Below are 16,246 nucleotides of genomic sequence, written 5' to 3'. Positions count from 1 at the left end.
TGCTGACAAAGCAAATGAATGCTTAATCATCATAATTACAACAAGATGAAACATCAAATAGCAATCCACCTCCCCAAGCTAGATTTTTAAGACAATTGAAAAATCTATCAAATCTTACTATCATTTTGCAGCATCTAGGTCTGACAGTGACACCTTAAGGAAACCAGGAATGCGACAAGAAGATAAAATCTAAAGTCACTGTTTATCAAAATATCATAACATTTTAACTTATCTTTAAGCACAAATGGTTACTTACATGCCTACTGTCTTGCAAATGTTTATGAAACTGTAAGTAATCTTTTATATAACTGCAGAGTATAAAAATGTAAAAACTCTGCTTCACAGACACGTTTTACAGAAAGAATCACATTTTCTGGCATTTTGGCACTATGTAACAATTTGTAGCCTCTCAAATGTGTGCATTCTATCCTTAACAGAGTTCAAAATAATATTCTGAATATTTAGCAAAGTTTAACTTCCAAGGCATTAAGTAGCACATATACTCACGTTCACAGGAAAATACAAAGACATTGGTTTCTGTAGCAGCTTCAGGAGTAACTCCTTAACACAATTTTAGCTGCAGACTTCCAGGCAGGCAAGAAGAACAATGAATGAGTGAACAGATGGAATGGCAATGTCTTTGCTTAACCTATTACTGAGTGGAGTAACAGCCAATCACAGGCCAGAAAGCTCACAATTAGTCGGCCAGGCAGATGCAAGCCAACCTCAGCACCCTGCGTCAGGTTCGCAGGTTTCTAAGATAAGCAAGTTGATGTCATTCTTGGGTCTGCCCGGGGCAGCCTGTGTATTAACGAGGGGGTGTGCAGCAACAATAGGCCATACAAAGCTGACTAGTAGGCAGCTGCTCTTTGAGAGCAGAGTCATTAGGGAGCAGGCTGCCAACAAGAAACACCTGGCTTGGGCAGACTTCAGCTTTTCCTCCTTGTTTTTAAACAAAACAAAGAAACCAATTATATTTTAAAGTAGTAAAAGTTGCATGTTTCCTAAAAGTTTAGGCTATCTTCTAGTCTTTTAGTTTTTTGTTTCTGAGAAAAAAAGAAAATGAGGTGTGTCAAAGTAGTAATTAACTACTGCAGTAACCCCTTTGCTTTAATAAATGATTTACAGGGGAAATGAGACAGAGGTTAGAGTAGAACTACTTCCCTAGAAATACTAGGAAATATAAAATATTTGTAAGTGTTGGTTGATTTGTTGCAAGACAATAAAACAGAGATGATGAAAGTTAGATTGCAAAAGAAAAAGGTTTAAGAGCTTATAAACAGAACTGACTTTTAAAAGTTCATTAGAAGTACAGTGTAGTAAGATAAAGCAACTTTGTGCGAAGTGAGTCATCTAAAGTGAATTTAGACAAAACTATTTAATTTCAATCTAAAACCACCAAAATGACCCACTTTATGTCAAATAGTGTAAAATTATTTTATTATTGAAACTAATCATGTAATTAAAGAAAGATCTTTCGTTATGTTTTAATATACAACATGATGTTATGTGTTGTGTTTGTATTCCATAAAATTTGTAAGATGTACAAATTTCAGTTCAGGAACAAGTAACAAAGAAGTTATTTACAAAGAAGAAACACTGAAATATTTTAAAAGGGCAACAAGTATACAAAAATCATCCCTGTCAGTGAGGAAGCTTGTTATCCTGATTTATTTCAAAGATTGCCAGACTATTTATAATGTTATGGACTATCTGCTTTTGAGAGCTGTATAAATTATATCTTGAGTGGTCTCTGACTATGAAAATTCAACCAAAATTTAAACACCATGAGGTGTTGTGAGAATATTTCCCTACTAAACAATATCTAGAGCTGTTCTACTACTTGCTTATGTGATGTAGAACACACACACACACACACATCCTCTTTTATTCCAGTGCAAATTAGAAGAGTGAAGGCAAAAAGCTCCTCTTAAAATACAATTTTCGGATATAAGCTTATTTAAGCTGAGGTTAGGCTTTCCATTACATAATCAAGCACTCTACAGGTATAAAATTTGGCTAAGGCACCCCAAACAATCTCAATTAATCTAAATCAATCTCTCTTCTCACATACAAATATAGACACTACTCACAGGACCATGTGACAAAACTTAGAAAACAGTTAATATTGGTTGGGACTCTTGGGCGTGTCTTTATTGTGCTCAGTCAAATTTAAGTCAGATAGATGCTTTCTGTTTACAAAATAAGAGGAAAATATACGGTTAAAATTTTTCAGTTACCTCACTGAAAACATTCCGTATGCCTACTAAAAGCCTAAAAATTATTGGTATTTCCAGAAATAAAACTAACATATGAAGTATGGTGTTTGTAGATCATTGTTTGTCTACAGATATTTTTCCTCAAAAAGAACTTAATATTCCACGGAAGTATGTCATTCCAAAAATGCTGGAAAATTTTAAAATTTGTGGAAATATTTTTAAACTAAATGTAATGATGAGATTCTAAGTATCAAACTGATTTCTAAAGGAAGAATTATTTTTTTCTACCAAGGATTACAGCAATGTTTTTGCAACAGTTACACCCATGGCCTAATTTCATACAGCCACTAGAGATCAATATAAAGCATTTCTAATATTACAGTTTATTGAAAATTATAAAGTAAATTTCATAGAGTTCAAATTTTATGCATATGAACATCACAGGAATCAAAAAAGTTAGAATTTTATCTTTTTTTTTTGGTGGTGTGCTGGTACTTAAAAAAAAATCTCATGAGTAAAAAGTAAGAAAGATAAATCAAGGCCACTAGTATAGTTAATAAACAGACTTTTGGTAAAACTGAATCTGATTAAATAAGATCAAGATAAAAAATATATATTCATGCAAAGTTGTTAACTAAAACCAAATAAAACATAAGCTACATGTACTGACTAGAGATAGTGAGGTCAATATTTATGAGTTTACATTGAACCCTTTTCCCTTTTGTATATAAAAAAGACACTCTTTAGTATGAACAGACAGTCCCTCTTTCCTTTGGACTTTCTTTCTTCTCTTTTCCCCCATTGCTACTATAGTTACTACTTTATAGCTTTAATGCAGGAGGAGGAGGAATCTTCTCACTAATTCCTGCCACTGTGAACACAAAGAATGAGAGAAAAGTACCCACAGGCTCAGCAGGAAGCCTGATCCCTAGGACTGGATTAAGCTTTTTTGCAAACAGCAAATAAAGGCAGTGATCTGAAAAAGCTAATCAGATCCTGCTGTGGTATTTAGACTATGTTGGTTGCTAGTATTGGATAACTTGATAAGCACATTAAAACATCTGTAGGTGAAAAGAGGCCCTCCCCCGCCTTTTTGAGTCCAATGGTCCTGGTCCACGCCCAGTTGCAGAGAAAATGCAAACAGCTGTATTAGGCTGTCTGGATCACTGCAATAACTGACTGAGCACAGGGCGCAGTGTGTGACTGTGGCTTCAGCAGTGATACTAAAGTCTGTCAGTGTCAAAGGCTTCCCTAACATTTGAGAATCCAACTGTTTGCTGAGGTATGAGTGTGAAACACGTGGGCTGTCATGCTGGTGTTGGCATCAATTCTCTTTGTCAGGGGAGATCCAACCTGGCTTCCTGGAACCTTTCTCTCAGTATGCATTAGTTCTCCTTCAATCTACAATCTCTTCTGATCCTCACAACACCACCATTGAAATAAGATTATTAATTCAAATCTTCCCAATTGTCCCCAGAAGTGTGAAAGATTAAATTTAACAAAAAACTCTTATTAATTTGATTAAACAACAACAACCAGCTAACCAAAAAGCTAACTTATGCACCCAGTGTAAAAGAATGGAGCAAAATCAATCAGGCACTACTCTCTAACCTATGAGAGTTATTATATGTGTAGTAAGTCAGATGGGCATGAGAGACCCTTACTATATTTCATTTCCTTAGGCTTAGGTTACTTTTGTTTCTTAATTTATCTCCTTCCTACAATACTCCCTAAGTACATCCTTGCCAAAGTAATTTCCACTGACACCACTCTTAGGTTTAAAAAACAAATCTCAGCAGGAGATCACATCTCTTGTCCTCCGTATTGTTCTCAAGATTCCCCTTACAGTGGGGGCTGCTCTAAGCTCTGTCATCTTATTTCCCACTTCAATTAAGGTGAAGTCACAGATGCTGAAACAACGGTCCCTTCACGCATGTTCTCTTGCACAGCCTCACCTACCCAGATCATATTTGTAGTTCTAATTCCAGCTCAAGGCTTACTTTTCCATAAAATCCTGGACCAGTCCAGTTTTTACTTAATTTCCATAACATGAATAGTCTGTACCGCATAACATAGCATTTACTTATGAACCAGGCTGTAAGCTCCTTGAGGGCAGATCCATTTAATCTTCCATAATCCATACAGAAAAAAAAAAAATCTAAATGGTACCCAGCAGTGTGTTGCTATCTAGAAGACATCTGACTGAAAAATAGGACCAGTAAAGAAATGGGCTCCTGCAAATTTGAATGCAGGCATTCACATGAACAAAATGCTCCCTGCCAGCTTTTATTTCTCCTGGTGAACAGGGTGAGCTTATCAAAGAGCCCGTGGTGACCTGCAATGTTTCTACAGCCCTGCCTCTGCCATGGGGGCTGCTTTCAATATTCAGGGCAGCTGTGCAACTGAGTAATAACCTCAGGCCTGGCAACCATGAGAGGCCTCTTCATGGTCTCCTCCTCTGGCTCCAACTTCCTGACTAGAGAGGCATCCCTTGGAGTTACCCTCTGGCCTCCTCCTCCTCACCTGGGGAAGGGGTCTGTGTAAGCCAAGCGCCCCTCCCTCTGCACATTTCTCTTGGGGTCCACCCTGGGGCAGACAGCACAGAGCTGCTTTGCTCTGCAGTGCTGCCTGAGACTAAGTGATAAAATCTTTCTAATTTGGGGGTTCAGTGTTACTAAGCCCTTTATGCTGTGCTCTTAAGTCATGCTCTGCATTACCTTCATCAACAAGAATTGCTGTTTTTATGTCCATCTGCCTGGCTCCTTTGTCTGTTTCTCAGTTGGTTCAGAACTAAGGCAGGAAAAAACAATATTCAATAATGTTTTGTTATAAAGAGCTACTAAGGAAAAAAAAAAGGTGATTAAAAACTCACATAAATTAACTCTGAACAGACCACTTTAAAAATACTGTAAAGGGATAAAGTTGAAAAAATTAAAAAAACCAATTCTGTAACAAAGAAAGACAACGCTTCCCCAAGTCAAAATTCTTAGGGTTTCACTATAAGAAAACTTCAGTGCCGTATCACTAAGAGAAGATAACTCTTGATTCTCTTTATGGTTCAGAGACCAATAGTAAATCCACAAAGTAGTATTTCTTCTCAGTGATCTAAAAACAAAGAAACTTTTCTATAGTCACTTTAAGTGACAATATGACCCATATCCTAAGACTTCAAATATTTCCTAATGACTAGCTTTCCATTTAGTTTTTGTTTTTGTTTTTTTTTTTTTTTGCTGTGCAGCCTGACTTGTGGGATTGAAGTTCCCGGACCAGAGCTCAAACCTGGGCCCACAGCAGTGACAGCACCATGTCCTAACCACTGGATGGCCAGGCAATTCTCTCCCCTAAGGCCCTGCAAGCTCCATTTCACATTTCTAAAAAATTCGAATAAACAAGCAAGTTTTTTAAAAAGGTAACCTTCAATTCCTATAAAACTTGCAAATACTCAAGGAATGAGCGATTTTAGTAGAGCTCAGGGAATATAAATGAACCCAAATGATGTACTAGGTTGCTAAAGCAGCTATGTGGGGAGTAGGAGAGAGAAAATTCATGAGGGAAAAGGGACCTGTATGATTTAAAAGAAGTATGAAGCACATGATACCATCCATGTTAACAGAACACACAGTTGCATTAAGCACCACTGAAAATGAGGAAAAGCTGACCCAAACTGTACAATTTTATATGAAATATATGCAAGACATATTCTCTGCATTATAACACAACCGGATGGTATATGTGGCACCTTATCTCTGACAGTAATGATAATAATATTTACAACATCCCTCTCAAAGCCTAGTCTCTCCTTCTGACCCCACAGCACGGTACCTCCCACTTCCCACCCACACATGCTCACTGATGCACATTCATTTCAGCTCAGAGTATATATACAAGCTGAGGTTGGCACAGGTCTTTTCTTTTTTAGGTGTTAAATAACTATTTAGCAAGCTAATTCAAAACTGCTTGACCAAAAGTTTAAAAGTGAAATTGACAGACTCAGACCATAAGGAATAACCGTATCAGACAGAATTATAAGAGGCCGCTATCATTAGGGGTCTCTGTTCTTGCTAATGATCTAGAAGATAGTATAATAGGACATTAAATATAAAGGAACTCAGGAAAAAATAAAACATAGCTTACGGCAAATAATATAAAAGGACTTGCAAACCAACTATGACCCAATTAAAATTCTTTGTTAATTTAAGTTTGATCTAAATATAAATTCTTACTAATAATCAAGACAGTTGTTTCTTATACACCAATTCCTATAAGAAGAGAAATGAAATGCTTGAGTTAGTACTTCCAGTGGAACTAATGGTTTTAGATAATTGTCCTAGTGTGAGAGAAACTGGAAAACTCTTGAGAAGCTAACAAAATTAATGGTTGTATTAGAAAATGCTAAGACTAGCACAGAAGTTCACAACACAATTTTTTCTTTATGGAGTTCTATTCATATCAGAGGATGATATAGTAATTTACAATTAAATTTAGAATTCTGAGCATTTAGGACAAGATTCCTTCTAAATGCAAATCACCAAATACTGTAAGTTAAATCTAGACTATGAATCATCCTAAACAGCTGCCAAAACAATTCAACCATAAACTCTTAACAAACCAAAGATTCTTGTATTTTGTTATCTGCTGTATCTCCAGCATTAGTGCCTACAGGTGCTTAATAAATATGTGCTAAATTACAGCATTTCAATAACTGGGCCAAGAATCTCTTTACCAGATTTGTTCTTTACCTCCTTTCACATAACCTGCACTCCAGCCAAACACGAGGATTTAAAGCAGTAGTTCTTTCAATTTGGTTGCACACTGGAATCATCTGGGGAGATTTAAAATATACTGGCATACGAGTTTCATCCCGAGAGATGTTTATTTTTTTTTGGTCTGGGTAAAGTATGGCCATAGGCCAGATGATTCTAATATACAGCCAAGTTGAAGAACTTAAAGATTCTTTTTCCTAAAATACCTTTCTCCATAGCTTCACAGGTTAAAATCTCACCTATTAGTATTGAAGGTTCCCAACTCTGCCTTGAAACCTTTCCCAGAACACTGTTAAACTCATTTTTGGATTATCTGAGTATTGCACAGGGCCTGGCATACGGTTGGGACTTGATAAATGTCTGAGTGTCTGGGGGCATGGCACACAGTAGAAACACAGTAAATATTACTGGAAGAATGATGTATAGTTTGGTCTTCGTTATTTGCAGATTCTGTTCTTGCAAACTCGCCTATTCACTGACATCTATTTACCCCAAATCAATCTTTGCAGTGCTTTACAGTCATTCCACAGCCATGTGCATGTGCAGAGAGGCGAAAAATCTGAGTTGCCAGAAGCACACATTCCAGCTGAGGCTGAACAAATCCCTCATGTTGAAACAAGTGTCCTAAGAAGGACTGGTTAGCTCTATGATTTTCACATTTTTTTGCTTTCTGTTGGTGAATTTGCTGTTCAAATGGGCCTCAAGTCTAGTGCTTAAGCGCTAAGTGCAAGAAAGATGTGATGTGTCTTGTGAAGAAATATGCGTGTTAGGTAAGCTTTGTTCAGGTACGAGTTACAGAGCTGTTTACGGTTTCAAGTTCAATGTTGATGAATTGACAGTGTATACTTAATAAAGTGTCTCTCAACAGTACCACCAGAGAAGGCAATGGCACGCCACTCCAGTACTCTTGCCTGGAAAATCCCATGGATGGAGGAGCCTGGTGGGCTGCAGTCCATGGGGTCGCAAAGAGTCGGACACGACTGAGCGATTTCACTTTCACGCATTGGAGAAGGAAATGGCAACCCACTCCAGTGTTCTTGCCTGGATAATCCAAGGGACAGGGGAACCTGGTGGGCTGCCGTCTATGGGGTCACACAGAGTTGGACATGACTGAAGCAACTTAGCAGCAGCAGCAAACAGTACCACAGTACTGTTTAGCTTCCCTGGTGGCCCAGACAGTAAAGCATCTGCCTTCAATGCAGGAGACCCGGGTTCAATCCCTGGGTCAGGAAGATCCCCTGGAGAAGGAAATGGCACTCTAGTACTCTTGCCTGGAAAATCCCATGGATGGAGGAGCCTGGCAAGCTACAGTCCATGGGTTGCAAAGAGTCGAACATGACTGAGGGACTTCGCTTTCACTTTTTCAAACAGTACCACATATACAATAAGGTTATGGATTGACTGGTCCATGAAAAATGTTCTAACAGGAGGCTTGCAGGAACCTAATCTTATATTTCCTCAGGAGCAGTGGTTCAATATTTGTAGTAACTTCATAGAACATAACTACAGTTGACTCTGGAACAACACTGGGTTTGAAATGCATGCATCCACAAGACTATGTGATTCTGGGATGGCTGATCCAGGGGTGCGGAACCCTGGATCCTGAGGGCCAACTGAAGTTATAGAAGACTTTCTGACTACAGAGGGTGGGTAGTGTCCCTACTGCCTGTGATGTTCAAGAGCAAACTGTTCAAGGGAAAACAAGATTGACTGTAATTTCACTCTCTCCTCAGAATTTAGTGACCGAACCTGTAATTTTTAATGCCAGTTTCATTCGGCAAATGGGTACCTGTTAGGTGCCAGGTCCTGGGGATACAGCAGGAACAAAGCCAGTCCCTTCTCTCACCAAGTTCACAGAGGGAGAGGATGCAAATGATAAACACATGTCAGGTGACAACAGATACTACAGAGAGACTTTTAATCAGGGAAGGCTTCTCTGATAAGGTGGTATCTGTGCAGATACCGAAATGAAGTGGAAGGAAGGTGTAACAGGAGGAGGCAGGGCTAAGTACAAAGCTCTGAGATGAGCGTGTGTTCACAGGACAGCAAGGTGGCCTGTGTGACTGGTGGGAGGTGAGCAAGGGGAGGAGTCAGAAAGTGAGGTGAGAAAGGTGAGGTCCAGGGAAGCCACATCATGAAGAGCCTTCCGGGGAAATTTGAATCTCACCGTTTGAACCATTTGAATCACAGGAGAATCTTTTGCATGTATGTGCTTTGACACTTAAGAACTGTTTTGACAAGTTTCAACCAAAAAGCTAATGGGAGTTTGATGGAGAGTGTGTTACAGTAATACTTGCTTTAAGAGCACGAAAGATTATATTGCTTAATCAGGAATAATTTATTGAAATTTCCTCTCTCAATATAGTTCCCTAGATTTCTCTGTAGGGGGCTTATAAATCTATTTTTAAACTTGTCTTAAAATATTTTGCTTTTGTGTTTGCTATGAATGGTGGTTTTTTCCTTCCCTCATATTTTCTAACTAGTTATTGTTGGTGTCCAAAAAAATAATTATTTTATTCTCATATATGAAACTTCAGTGAATGAGGTATCTCAGGGAACTCAGTATTTCTATTAGTGCTTCACTGAGGCTCTTGGGTTTTCCAGGCATATAAAATAATGTAAAATCATCAGATTGCCTCTTTCTTACCAATTTTTATATCTGTTGCACTATACTTTTGTCTAATTACATTGTAATGTTAACAGTGATTATCGTGTGTTGTTCCTGATATTAACGGGACTGTCTTTAGTGTGTTACTATCAAGCATTAGACTTAGCACACAGCACATTACACTGATGGCTGGTTAGGTTGTACATACACATACATACAAAACATACTTTTATATCATGTTGGGCAAATTTACCTCTTCATGCTTCAGCTGTAAATAAATAGTTGTTTTGAGATATATGAGTTAACATATACAAAACACTTAACACTGGAACAGTGCCAGGCACAAAGTAAGCACTCAGTAAGTGTTCAGTTGAGTTCAGTTCAGTTGCTCAGTCATGTCCGACTCTTTGCGACCCCATGAGTCACAGCACGCCAGGCCTCCCTGTCCATCACCAACTCCCGGAGTTCACTTAGCCTCATGTCCATCGAGTCGCTGATGCCATCTAGCCATCTCATCCTCTGTACCTATATGTAATTATATGTATATAGAGCTATACATTTACATACCACACAATATGTGGCCTTTAGAAAGTTCCTTATAGAAATATGCTTTCCTTCTACATGAAAGATTTAGGAAAAAAAATTTAAAATGTGGATTGAATTAATATGATATATTAAGATGATTATGGGGAAACAGTGGAAACAGTGTCAGACTTTATTTTGGGGAGCTCCAAAATCACTGCAGATGGTGACTGCAGCCATGAAATTAAAAGACGCTTACTCCTTGGAAGGAAAGTCATGACCAACCTAGATAGCATATTGAAAAGCAGAGACATCACTTTGCCAACAAAGGTCCATCTTAGTCAAGGCTATGGTTTTCCCAGTAGTCATGTATGGATATGAGAGTTGGACTGTGAAGAAAGCTGAGTGCCGAATAATTGATGCTTTTGAACTGTAGTGTTGGAGAAGACTCTTGAGCGTCCCTTGGACTGCAAGGAGATCCAACCAGTCCATTCTAAAGGAGATCAGTCCTGGGTGTTCTTTGGAAGGAATGATGCTAAAGCTGAAACTCCAGTACTTTGGCCACCTCATGCGAAGAGCTGACTCATTGGAAAAGACTCTGATCCTGGGAGGGATTGGGGGCAGGAGGAAAAGGGGATGACCGAGGATGAGATGGCTGGATGGCATCACTGATTTGATGAATGTGAGTTTGACTGAACTCATGGAATTGGTGGACAGGGAGGCCTGGCATGCTGCAATTCATGGGGTTGCAAAGAGTGGGACACGAATGAGCAACTGAACTGAACTGAAGATGATCATAATCATCTTTGAGTTACTAATACTGTGAACTAAATTAACAGATTTACCAATATCAAAACATTTTGGAGGATTATAGTATATATGCTGATACTTCCCTATGAATTTTTACATCAATAATCATAAGACTAGCTTGTTAGTTTTTTTTTTTTAATTTACTTGCTTTGCCACATTTGGGTACCACAATTTTGCTGATGTTAGAAAAGGGATATGGTGTTCTACCCAAACTTCTTCTCAGTGACAAAGTAATTGCCCCACGTACCAAAGGGAACTAAACTAGACTGGGCCATGTGTTCCTATATATGCACCACTGTTTCTAATATCTAATTTACTGGTATTCTGAAACCTGTACTGGACCCCTTACTATAAGTTCTAGGACAGAGCTTATTCCGGCATGGTGTTCACAGCAAACAGGATGAGCAAGAAAGAGATCTCATAATGTAATGGCCATAAGAACTGACACCGTAACACACCCTCTCTCAGAAAATATCCAAATATCCTGGACAAATGACACAACTGCTCCGGGTCTCAGTTTCCTCAACCATAAAATGGGGATAAAAACACCATCAAGAGCACAGAGTTGTAATAAACATATAACTTAACAGTGCGTGCGTGCGTGCGTGCATACGTGCTAAGTCACTTCAGTCATGTCCAACTCTGTGCATGGCTCAACCAGGCTCCTCTGTCCATGGGATTCTCCAGGCAAGAATGACAACAACTGGAATGGGTTGCCATGCCCTTCCCCAGGGTATCTTCCTGATCCAGGGATCGAAAAAAAGTGCTTGGCACATAGTAAATATTAATTCTTCTCTTAGAAGTTTATCCTGAAAGTGAAACTTCAGTACAAAAGATAGAAAACCTGATTTTCATTATTTTATGTCTTCATTAATATAATTCTAAAAGTCTGCCTTTGTTCATGATCTCACAATATGAACTTTGTTAAATTAATAAAATAATTTAGAACAATGTTTCTCAGAGGGAAAGGGGAATAACATTTAGTTTGGAAAAGCCAAAAACTTTTTTGGAAAAAAGTTGATCTTTTTTAGAAGAAAAGCAATTCAAGACTTAAGTGTCATGGAATACTTTGGCTAATAAGGATAATTAGAAGACAACAGTATCAATAAATAGGAATTTATATATGGTGACACATCATAAGTAGACTTATCTTGGTGATTATTTTGAGAAGTATAGCAATACCAAATCACAATGATGTGTAACAGGAACTAACATTGTGTTGTAGGTCAATTATACTTCAATGCAAACAAAAAAAATAGGAAAAGACAGATCTGATTCATGGTTACTAGGGTCAGGGGTAGGGGAAGGCAGTCAAAAGGTACAAACTTCCAGTTATAAGATAAAAAAGTACTAGGGATGCAATGTACAACGTGATAAATATAAATAACACTGCTGTACATTATATATAAAAGTTTAGAGTAAATCCTAAGAGTTCTCATCACAAGGAAGAATACTTTTTCTATTTCTTTAAGTTTGTATCTATATGAGATGATAGATGTTTACTAAACTTGTTGTAATAATCATCTCATGATGTATGTAAGTCAAATCTCTGCTGTAAACCTTAAATGTATACAGTGCTATAGCAATTATATCTTGATAAAACTGGAAGAAAAAAATATTCCAAAGCAAGAAGGTAACGGTAAAAAGCTTACTAAGGAATATGAGTATAAAAATGGCTGGGGGACCTCCTTGGTGGTCCAGTGGTAAAGAATCCACCTGCCAGTGCAGGGAACATGGGTTCAATCCCTGGTCTGGGAAGATTCCACATGCCTTGGGGCAACTAAACCCATGCACCAGAACTACTGAAGCCCACACACCTGGAGCCCATGCTCTGCAACAAGAGAAGCCACTGCCATGAGAAGCTCACTCATTGCAACTAGAGAGTAGCTCCCATTCACCGCAACTAGAGAAAGCCCGTGTACAGCAACAAAGACCCTGTACAGCCAAAAATCAATAATAAAAAATTTTTAAATGGCTGGGATGAGGGAAAACAAGGCAGAAATAAAGAGGTCTATATCCTGTTTAAAAAAAAAAAAAGACTGGCAATCAGTAATTTACAAGAAATACATTGATTTTGATGGTGGGTATAAGTGAAGGGACATGGAAGAAAATGGAAGTAAAATTAGAACAAAGTATAATAACACCTAAAAGGAAACAAAGGTTTTCTTATAGAAAATGAGAAAACATTTCTTTCAGTTTAGCAATATAGATGGTGGATTATGGAAAATTATTTTATAATAAATGGTTGTAGACAATGATCAGCCATTGCCTCCACCTCTCTCATAATTTCATTAACATTTAATAAAGTAATAAATTAGTATACTTTTCAGAATTAGCTTTCTCTTAAGATCTGTAAGTTACTGTAAAAAATTAAAGCCATAATAATTTTCTCCCTTAAATAATTGTTATTTAGCAAATCTTTTATGAAAAAAATGCTATGACTTAGGAATCTATTTTGATAGTATTATCATTAGATATGAAGTAACTTAGTTCTTATGGCATTTTTGCAGATTAGCTAGGTGACCAAATTCTATTTTTAAATGTGTACAACTAATACTTTTTATAATACTCTGGTGAAAGGCAGAACAATAGCAGCCTGGTTCATGCTCACCTAATCAAACAAAATCAACCAGGTTAACTCAGTATTCAGTGAATTCATATTGTCACTTAAGAAATGTTTACATTTATTTAAATGCCTACTATGAGAGATACTGAGTGAAGATGAGAGAGGGTACAAACATGAATAAAGCTGCTACACTAAGGAATATAAATACACTAAAGAAACCAAATAGATGAATACCTATACAATATAGGGCAAGTCAAAATTAATGCTATTAATAGTGATATATCATGGAGTTGCTGTTGTTTAGTTGCTAAGTCATGTCTGACTCTTTTGCGACCCATACACTGAAGCTCACCAGGCTCCTCCATCCATGGGATTTTCCAGGCAAGAACAGTGGAGTGGGTTGCCATTTCCTTCTCTAGGGTATCTTCCCAACCCAGGGATTGAACCTGCATCTCCTGCACTGGCAGGAGGATTCGTTACCACTGAGGGACCAAGGAAGCCTGATATCATGGAATACAAGAGACAAAGACATTGGCTCAGATTTGAGAAAGTTCTGAGAGGTGGATGTACAAGCTAAGCACAAGATGACAATGATGACACATTCCTATATATACAATTGTGTATGTGTCTCTGGTAGGGCAGCATGTGGGAATGGAGTAAGGAACGGAAAGAATGATTTTTCCCTACAGAATACAGGATCAAACGCCCAGAGACATGAAAGATGAAAAAATATACAGAATAAATGTGAGATTAACACTGCTGTAGAAGAGGCTAGAAAGTCAAGATGTAGCTAGTCCATGCAAAGTCTTGATTGCCATACTAATGTCTTAACTTTGTTACCTGGAAATTACTGAAGGTTTTTGAAAAAGGGAATGGTGTAGTTCTACCCACATTTTAGAAAGGTAATTCAATCAACTATACACTAATATAAGAATGGGGAACCACTGAAAGTTTCTGAGAATGTGAATGACGTGTTTCTGACTACATTTTAGGATAGTAATTCCAGCTGTAATTAGTTTTGAGGGACAAGAAACTCAAAGCAGATAAGTTAGGAAGGTATTATGAGATATTTTCTAAGATGAGCCAATGGGATCAGTAAGGATTTGATATTAAAGACAAAACGGGAGAGAGTAACAAAAAATAACTGATGGCATGAAATGATACAAATACACTGGAGAATGACTGGGGACATTGGGTAAAGGTGATGAGTGGCCACTGAGGGAGCTATTTTGGAGATATGAAGACAGATGGGGTTAAGGGGCAGCTGCTCCTAACCAAGTTTTTACATCATAGATCCTTTATCAGTCTAATGAAGACTATACACCACTTTTCAAAGCAATGTTTTTAAGTGGGTAAAATAAAAACAGATTGCATTATAAAAAATCAATTATATTAAAAGTCATCAAAATATGTAAAAATGTGATACAGTAAAATATATGCCTTTTACTAATACATTAAAATAATAAGATGTAACAGATCTAATAACTCTCATGATTCAAAAATAGTTAAAAGTGATAGTTAAGAATATTTATTTCAACTGTAACACAATAGGGAAACATTTGATTTCTATGGCTGATAGGGAAACATTTGCTGTTATTAAAACTGGACTTGTTGCTTACATTGATAATTGAAACAGTAAATTTCAATTAGAGGATATGAATATAAATACTATTTTTTTTCCCATTCAAATCAGAGAATGCCCAGTTTCTATCAATGGACGCCTCAGGGAACCACAGGCTAAAAACTCCCAGTTAAGGAGTTAAGTGTGATCTGAAGAAGAGATGACAGCATCTTATTCTTTTAAAAAGTTCGGCAGGAAAACAGTAAGATATAGAAAGATATTTTGGTGGGGAGAGAGATATAAGTTTTTTTTTCTTTTAAGAACTTTAAACCAGGAGAATGGATTCAATGGGGCAGGAGAGAAAAAAGGCATGCCCACTTATGTATGAATTAAAGACTAGTAATAAATAAAAGGACAATAACTTAAGAGGAAAAAAAAGAAATAGCAGTGAATTGGGGAAACAGGTAGTACTAGTGGTAAAGAATCTGCTGACCAATACGGAAGATGCAATAGACACAGGTTCAATCCCCGGGTTGGGAAGATCCCCTGGAGGAGGAAATGGCAACTCACTCCAGTGTTCTTGCATGAAAATCCCACGGTCAGAGGAGCCTGACAGGCTATGGGATCGCAAAGAGTCGGACACGACTGAGCAAGTGAGCACATACACGCATACGAGAAAACAGAGTTGGTTTAGTGAGGCAAAGCTTGGCTCTCCTTTACCCTGTAATTCTCGTCAAAGTTAATCAGACTACCACTCTCAACCCTGCAGTCCTTTCCCAGCCTCCGCAAGCCCCAGAGGGCCAGGACCGACTGGGAAAGAAGAGTGCAAGGTGAGGACCGGCACCACCAGGGCACCAGCAGTGTTCAGGGGCAGGAGGTGCGTTCTAGTTGCTCTTCTGCCTCCCCTTTTAATGCATCTTCAATCTTCTTTCTCAGCCTTCAAGATACCTAGAGACTTAATGCTGCTGCCATTTGGCAGTCTAAATACTCCCATCCTAGTTGCTCTATCCAGTCTCCCCACAAAAACCAAAACCTGAAAAGAAAGATCAGTGACGGTAGAGTGATGCTTATATGATTACAGAAATTATTAAGCATCTAAGTGTGGAAGATTCTTGAGGAAGGGGTACAATGGATACTCTAAGGACAGCTTGTTAAACAAAGTGACTAACTATTTAGATAAAAAGACTGATGAAAGAT

The 16,246-nt window shown here is 37.9% G+C and overlaps 1 protein-coding gene across 12 annotated transcripts in view; it reads right to left on the bottom strand.

The window, feature by feature from the left end:
- The window catches only part of ZC3H12C (zinc finger CCCH-type containing 12C), an 80,761-nt gene that overhangs the window by 47,743 nt on the left and 16,772 nt on the right, over positions 1-16,246 (bottom strand). For 6 of the 12 annotated variants that reach the window (XM_027979180.2, XM_042232902.2, XM_027979179.3 and 3 more), the window contains exon 2: positions 4,937-5,009. The exons of 5 other annotated variants lie outside the window; for them this stretch is intronic. In XM_027979180.2, coding sequence (XP_027834981.1) covers positions 4,937-4,942 — 6 coding nt within the window. In that variant the 5' untranslated portion in view covers positions 4,943-5,009. Of the gene's footprint in view, positions 1-507; positions 610-4,936; positions 5,010-16,246 lie in introns of those variants that run through there. One more of the 12 variants, XM_042232899.2, reaches the window with a different exon arrangement.

The sequence above is a fragment of the Ovis aries genome, chromosome 15, assembly GCF_016772045.2.
Source record: "Ovis aries strain OAR_USU_Benz2616 breed Rambouillet chromosome 15, ARS-UI_Ramb_v3.0, whole genome shotgun sequence".
Classification (NCBI taxonomy): domain Eukaryota; kingdom Metazoa; phylum Chordata; class Mammalia; order Artiodactyla; family Bovidae; genus Ovis; species Ovis aries.
Note: the sequence above shows the minus strand (reverse complement) of the source record. Positions and strands in the feature narration are given on the sequence as shown.